This window comes from Tenebrio molitor, chromosome 5 (genome assembly GCF_963966145.1).
Source record: "Tenebrio molitor chromosome 5, icTenMoli1.1, whole genome shotgun sequence".
Taxonomy (NCBI): Eukaryota; Metazoa; Arthropoda; class Insecta; order Coleoptera; family Tenebrionidae; genus Tenebrio; species Tenebrio molitor.
Window position 1 is genome coordinate 19,613,532 of NC_091050.1, and position 7,685 is coordinate 19,621,216.

The 7,685-nt window shown below is 39.6% G+C and overlaps 1 protein-coding gene across 1 annotated transcript; it reads right to left on the bottom strand.

Annotated features, from left to right (window-relative positions):
• Positions 1-1,086: 1,086 nt before the first annotated feature.
• On the bottom strand, positions 1,087-4,674 carry LOC138130404 (uncharacterized protein PF3D7_1120000-like). Its single transcript, XM_069046848.1, has 2 exons — positions 3,699-4,674; positions 1,087-1,226 (listed from the first exon to the last, which is right to left on the bottom strand). The coding sequence occupies exons 1-2, from the start codon at positions 4,672-4,674 to the stop codon at positions 1,087-1,089; spliced, it is 1,116 nt and encodes a 371-aa protein (XP_068902949.1).
• Positions 4,675-7,685: the final 3,011 nt, after the last annotated feature.

Genomic DNA, 7,685 nt, shown 5'->3' on the forward strand with positions numbered 1-7,685 from the left:
AAATTTGTTTCGAATGAATTGAGGGGTTTTCATCAAAAACAACCAATGTCATTTTTTTTCAAATTTTAGTTATTGGCACTACTTGCTGCAGGAATGACATTTGCATCTGTCTATAAATTTGTGTGGCAAAAACTTTCAAAGTCAGGATAACAGCGGTACAAAGACACAGCGTTTTAGCAAAAACAGCCAATGTCAAAGTGAATAATATCAAAAACAACCAATGTCACGTTATCTTGGCAGTTTCTGTTTGATAATAATACACTCACCGGCACAAAATTTGATCCATGTGCATTATTTGAATTAAATTTTTTAATTAAGTTTTATTTTATTTACCATGTTTTATTTTTGGTTAATTGATGAGTTTAGAAGGATTGTAACTCAATTTTAACGTAATTAAACCAAAACTCACATTTTATTTCTCTAATAACAAAAATAATACAAAACCTCTTAAAAATTTAACACGAAATGTAATAAACTAAAAACTCATTATTGAATATTGCCTCCTCTCGCTTGAATTACAGCTTCCATTCGTCTTGGCATTCCTTCAAAAAGGTCCTGAATGACAGCTCGGTCTATTTCTTGCCATTCTTGAATGACTGCTACACTTAGGTCTCTCAAGTTTGCAGGAACAGGAGTTCGGGACTTTAACTTGTCTTCCGACCATGTCCCAAACATGTTTGATTGGATTAAGATCGGGGCCAAATCATATGGTGGATTTCAACTGTGTCCATTTACGATTTGAGCAATGTGTGGACGGGCATTATCGTGCATTAGAATGGAGTCATCACCAATAAATGGGGCAAAGGGCACAACATGTGGCTCCAGAATGTCCCTAATGTACGGTCGGTGGACAAATAAAACTGGGACACTTAAAATTTAATCTATGTAAATCAGACCATTGAATTGTCAATATATTTGTCGATGTCTATATAATATGTCATACCAAAGTTAACCTATTTGTGATAAAGCCGTAATTAAACGATGCAAATTTGTAAATTTTGACTTATGTGATTGTCATTTTTGTCCCAGTTTTATTTGTCCATCGACTGTACCTGTTTGCTGTCATTGCCCCTCTATTTACCACCACTAATTCGGTGCAAGCTTCCATACTAATGCCACCCCATACCATGATTGAACCACTACCAAAATTGATCCCTGGCACAAAATTGCACTGAGCAACCCTTTCGCAAGTTCCACGCCATACTCTTTGACGGCCATCTGGAGATCTGAGGCAAAATCTTGACTCATCAGTGAAAAGAATTCCACCTCATTCTTCAATTCCCCAGTTTCGGTGTTCGCGAGCAATGAGAAGCCTCGCTACTCGGTGTTCCCTGGTCAACAGTAGGCAATGTGCAAGTGTTCTTGCACTTAAACCGTGTTCCTCTAACCTTCTTCATACGGTTCGTTCACTTACTGCAACATCCCGTACCTCCTGCAGTTCGTTCCGGGCTCTAACTGCAGTAGTGTCCTTGTTTCTCAGGATTGTTAAAGTAAGAAAATGATTATCCCGGGCAGTTGTAGACCTTTTTCTTCCTGACCCAACTCTTCTGGTATAGCCTTTGGTTTCTGGAAATCGTTTAACAGCTTTTTGGATACTACATCCTGAAACATCAAGAACGCGAGCCACGTAATACTTCGACCGTCCATCTTGAATTAAAGCAATAGCTCTGGCAGTATCGCATGGAGTTAAACCCATATTTTAGTTTTACGAATACTAATTTACTTGTTATCAACAGAGTCGCGAACAGTGCTGCACAAAGAGTGGAAAAAAATACGAAAGAACAATTGTAGAAAATCCTCAAAAACTGTTAAAATTCATTCAGACTTGGAATATAAAATTTGTTTGCTTGTCTTCAATGAAAAAGTAGCTTGGCACTGTTTACACTTGATATACGAGTATCAAATATACAACGTACATTTGATATGATGTTCTCATAAATAAAAAAAGATTTGATTAAAATATTAGATGGATTGAATTTTATGCCGGTGAGTGTATTATATTGTTTAACAATAATATTCTGCAAATGTAAATCTGGCTGCGGAGGAAATTGTGGTTGTAGGAAAACAGAACTTTTTTGCACGCAAGCTTGTGGGAACTGTAATGGGGAAACCTGTAGCAATTGCCCACCAACTATTTCTGATGAAAACGAGATAGAAGAGGATGAAACCGGGGAAAACATTTAAATTTACTATACCGTGAGATCATTTAAATTTATAATTAGAGCAGGCTATGACTTGAAAATTATATTGGCAACATCGCTGACATTTTGATTTGGTTTGTCAAAGTGACGCTTCAAAATTCAACAAAAAATATCCAACTGCGAGTTAACAGTTGTATCGAACATCCGGCTTGGATACAACTGCCAGCGTCACTTTGACAATTCAAATCAAAGTGTCAGTGGTGTTACCAATATAATTTTAAAGTCATAGCCTGTTCTAATTATAAATTTAAATGATTTCACTTAATACAACAGGCCAGGACACTGGCTGTGTTGCCAAATTTTTTAGTGGGCCATTGAAAAAATAAACATGGCACACAAATGTTGCGTACCCAATTGCAAGTCAAATTATGCTTCAAGAAAGTCTTCCTGCGTTAGCGTTTTCAAATTCCCATCGAAGAAGATTAGAATGCAAGAATGGATGCGGATTTTGGAACTAGAAAACTGGCGTGTGAGGTCTTTGTTGCTCGTTCCATTAGGTCTAAAATCCATTTTAAATTATAAACCTGTATTGGTGGTAAGGTCCATACACCCGAGTGGGTAGACCACTTTCTGAAGTCAGTGTCACGGCCTGTTAAAATAGAGACCGCCTTGTTAATACTCATAATCTCATCTACTTTTAATAAATTTGTGAATTTTTACTTTCAGCATTTCTTGTATATTTTTACCAATACCCGTCACAATGATCATTTGAAGAGTTCTCATAACAAAGTCAGATATATAATTTCAAAAAGTATTGTCAGAATAGTTTATTTCACCTTTTTAACCACCAAAAAAATGCAAATCAAGTTTTCGGATTTTGTTTTGTTTTCGAGTGTCCCGTTATGAGCGTCAATTTACACAAGAACGAGTTGAATACGATGTTGTTTTTTTGTTCGAAGAACCCTTTAAAGACTCCAAATCGCTTTAAAATTTTTAACATTAGCTTGACGTTTCGTTTTGACAAGTTGTGACATTTATCAAAATCCGTTCACGTAGGAGAAAATTCTCAAATTCTGACAGTGTCGAACAAAAAAAGACTTTTATTAGAAACATTTTTTGTGTGAGTTCTACTCATACTCACCTATTACTGGATATATTTTTTTTGCCAGGTTATATCAGGACCACCTATGTACAGGTGTCCCAAAATTGGCGTACAAACTACTTACTACCTTATCGAGGATGTTAAAATGTACATGAAAAAAATATGGAAAAAATGTTTCCGACAAAAAAATCAATTATTTTTATTACTACTACTTTACTTTATTTTGCCCTACGGGCTTTAAAGGATTCCTATACCTTACACAGTTCTAAATAAACTTACAATTCCAAAAATAATTCTTTTTTTTTTTAAATTAACATACATTTTCTTTTATTCCCCACCCCTCTCCTTCTCTATCCTTTCCCTCCTCTTCCATACCTCTTTCATCCATCCTATCTCTCTTCCGTCTTCGTTCAGTATTTCTCCCCGTTCCTTTTCCTCCCTCTCTCTCATTTCACCGCATCCTCTCCACATGTGCTCGATCGTCTCTCTCTCCTCACGGCACATTCTGCACATTCTTTCCTCCTCCTTCATCCAGTACTTGTTCTCTCTCTCTTCGTTCCCACATCTAAATCTCGCCATAATTTTCCTTTCTTTCGTGCTCTCTCTCCCCAGATACACCGGAACATCTTCTGTCACGCACCTCTCATACTCCCTGTTGTACCTCGATTCTCTGATTCTCTCCCTTCTCTCTTGCTTGTCCGTATCTCTGTCCCTCTCGCTCAGCTCCGCACACATCCATCTTCCTTCCGCTCTCCCTCTTTCCACTTCCTCGCTGGCATACCCGTTCCTCCTACAGTACTTCTCTCTCTCCTTCTCATCCGCGTTCTTTTTCTTTTCTCTATAGCACTCAGTCAGTATCCTGCATTCTTCCCTTCCGCCCATTCTGTCCTCGAACTTTGCCGCTCTCTTTCCCGCTTTTACTCTCAGCTTGCTCCTCTTGCACTCTTCCCTCACTATGTACCCTGGTGTTTCTCTGTCCACTCCTAGCACCCATCTCAAATATTTCTCTTGCACTCTCTCCACCTCCTCCTGTTCCTTCCATCCCCATATCTCTGCTCCGTACATCAGCACGCTCTCCACCATGCTCTCGAACATCATCATTCTCCTCCCGAACTCGCTTCCCCACATTCTCTCTCCTATTCCCCACACACATCCAACTACCTTGTTCGCCTTTCTCACTACCTCTCTCACTTGCGCCCTGACTGTGGCTCTCTCGTTGAAGGTGTAGCCCAGGTACTTAAACTCGCTCACTCTTTCTATCTTGCTTTCTTCCCACTTCCACTCGCTCTCCTCATTCTTCCTCTTTCTCTTGCTGAACACCATCATTTTCGTCTTCTCTACATTCACTTGTAGCTTTTTCTTCCTCACATACTTTTCCAGGTTCCTCATCATTTCTTTCATCTCTCTCTCACTCTTTGGCACAATCACCATGTCGTCCGCAAACGCCAGGCTCCAAACTTTCTCCCTACCCACTACGACCCCCCCCCCCGCCCCCCCGCCTGCGCTTTCCTCAACATTTCGTCCACGTCCGCTACGTATATCGTGAACAGCAGGGGACTGAGCGGGCAGCCCTGTCTCACTCCCTTTGTCGTCTCAAACCATTCGCCCTCTTTCTCTCCCACCTTCACCTTGTTTCTCGTTCTCGCATATATCTCCTCGACCTTCCGCACCAGCCATTCACTTATTCCTCTTTCTCTCATACATTCAAACATTTTCACTCTGTCAACCTTGTCGAACGCCGCCTTGAAGTCTATGAACAATGCGTACATCCTCCCCCCTTTCTCCCTCAATTCGTTCCTTGCTAAATGGTCCAGGATGTACACATTGTCCACAGTACCCCTTCCCTTTCTGAACCCTGCCTGACTATCCGGCAACACTCCCTTTTCCTCGATTTCCCTCTTCATCCTTTCGCTCAAAACAGACGCATACAACTTATACTCCGTGTTCAGGAGAGTTATTCCTCGGTAGTTTTCCGCTCTATTTTTCTCGCCTTTTTTAAAAATTGGGCAGATTACGCCTTCTCTCCAGTCCGCCGGGAATCCCTCTCCTCTCCATACCCCATTCATCAGTTCAACCATTCTTTCAGTCCCATACATCCACGCTTCATTTTGCACCCCGTCCCATCCCGGTGCCTTTCTCTTTTTCAAGTGTCTTATGTGTCTTTCCACCTCTTCCGCTGTGATTTCTGTTTCCTCCATCACCGTCTGCTTCTCTTTCCTTTGTGTTCCCACCTTTCCTTCTTCTTTCCTCCCTTCCAGCAGTTTCACGAAGTACTCTTCCCATTCTTGTATTGTTATTTTCTCGCTCACAGGTTCCTTTTTCTTCCTCTCTCTGTTTATGTATTTCCACACCTCCCTCTCTGTTCTTATTTCTTTTATCTCTTTCTCCTCCCTTTCCCTCTTCTGCTTCTTCTTCTCTCTACATCTCTCTCTGTATCTTCTTTTCGCTTCTAGGAATCTGCTTCTGTCAATTTTGTTCCTCCTCCATCCTCTCAACGCCTTTACTACTTCCCTCTTTGATTGCTCACATTCTCTGTCCCACCATCCATTTTTCTTTCCTGCCCCTTTTGATCCCCTTACTATCACCTCATTTTTCTTCGTCGCTTTCTCGATCACTTCCTTTAGCTCCGTCACCATCTTCTCTATTTCCTGCTCCTTGAATGTTGCTTCCTCCAGTCTCCTCCTGTACTCTTTCACTCCATGTTCACTCCACACTTTTACTATCACCTTCTTCTCCTCCTCTCTCATTCCTCCCTTTTCCTTTTCTTCTTGGTTCGTTCCCTCTATGGTAATTTCTAGAGGGAGATGGTCGGAGTCCACTCTTTCTCCCACTTTGAACTCTTTCACTCTCTCCCATGCTGCCTCATTTACTATTGCGTAGTCTATGACTGTTTCCCCCCTGCTGCCTACGTATGTCACTTCCCCTCCCTCATCCCCTCGTTTATTCCCGTTCACCACTTCCCATCCATTTTCTTCTATCCACTCTATCAGCCTCTTCCCCTCTGCATTTTTCGCTTTGTCTCTCTCTCTCCAATTCTCCCTCAATTATTTTTATTATTATTATTAACGATAATACAATGCAAACAAAGATATATTCGTACATCATTACCTTGCAATGTTACCATAGAGGATTTAAAATAATTTTTTCGATTTCCAAGGCTTCTAAATTCTCTATTGTGCAGGATTAGATATTGGTAGTGAGTGATCTTGTACGATTAGACGTAGCTGTCATGACAATTTCATACATATATTTCAAAATAATTGACCCGTTAAGTGCCACTTTCAAAGACCGCCAAATCAGCAAATAAGTCCAATAGAATTTTTTTTACATTTTTCTGACGTTTACGGGAATGTCTTCTACACCGTAGTGCACCGTTAGTATGCCATTTTTGGGACACCCTGTATATGTTTTAAAAATGTTATCATTGTAGAATGAATTATAAGCCATCAATGTGCTACATACTATCTTCTCATACTCGTAGTCTGTAAAAGTAACGTAAATATTACGTTAGGTCCTTCTCGCTTATTCCGTCACAACGGAGTCACTCATCAGTTCTTCATTCCCACTAAAGAGCTCTTGATACAACCTTTTCCCTCGTCATTAATTATCTTCTTTTCAAACAATGATTACAAATCATTTTTGTGAGACATGTAATCTATCTATATATACCGGGACATTTTTTTAACTCTGAACATAGTCCATACTTATTCCCTATGTTCAATTTTAAAAAACACAGATCAATGCATTGTGAGTTGCTATGTAACCAACTATGCCGAACACCAGAGATTTTGAAATAATGTTAAAAATTGTTCCGATTGATGGAATAGGTCTATCACGTGTTGCATTGGAAATGTCACGCACATTTCTAATGCTCTGATTGGCATAGAATAACTGCATTATGTGTATTTCTTCTTCAAACAATTTGACCATTTTGTTAAACTGTCAAGTACTTATTTTCGTTACCTTGGTTACGTGATTACATACATGCATTGACCTGTATTTTTTAAAACTAAACATAGGGAATAAGTATGGGCTATGTTCAATACAGTGTTTGCGCAATGGGATTTTCCCTTACATTATAAAAATAAACGTTATGTTCCTCCAATAAAATTTGTATAAAATCAAAATAACCTAGGAAACACTAGTGTAACGCACGGTATGACTTTATACCGTAAGGGAAAATGCCTTGGCGCAAACTCACTAATGTTAAAAAAATGTCCCGGTATAAAACAAAGTCGGGTTAGTTACGCTATTTATAACTCAAGAACGGCTGGACAGATTTTTATGATTTTTATATTGTTGGATTTGTCTCCGCCCCGATTAGCAGAATAACTATTAAAACATCGAATAACTAACGAAAAAATTATTATGAAGAAAATTCATTTTGAAAGGTTATGCCATCTGTCACAATCTGTCATTGTGCGCGCATCGACAATTTGAAC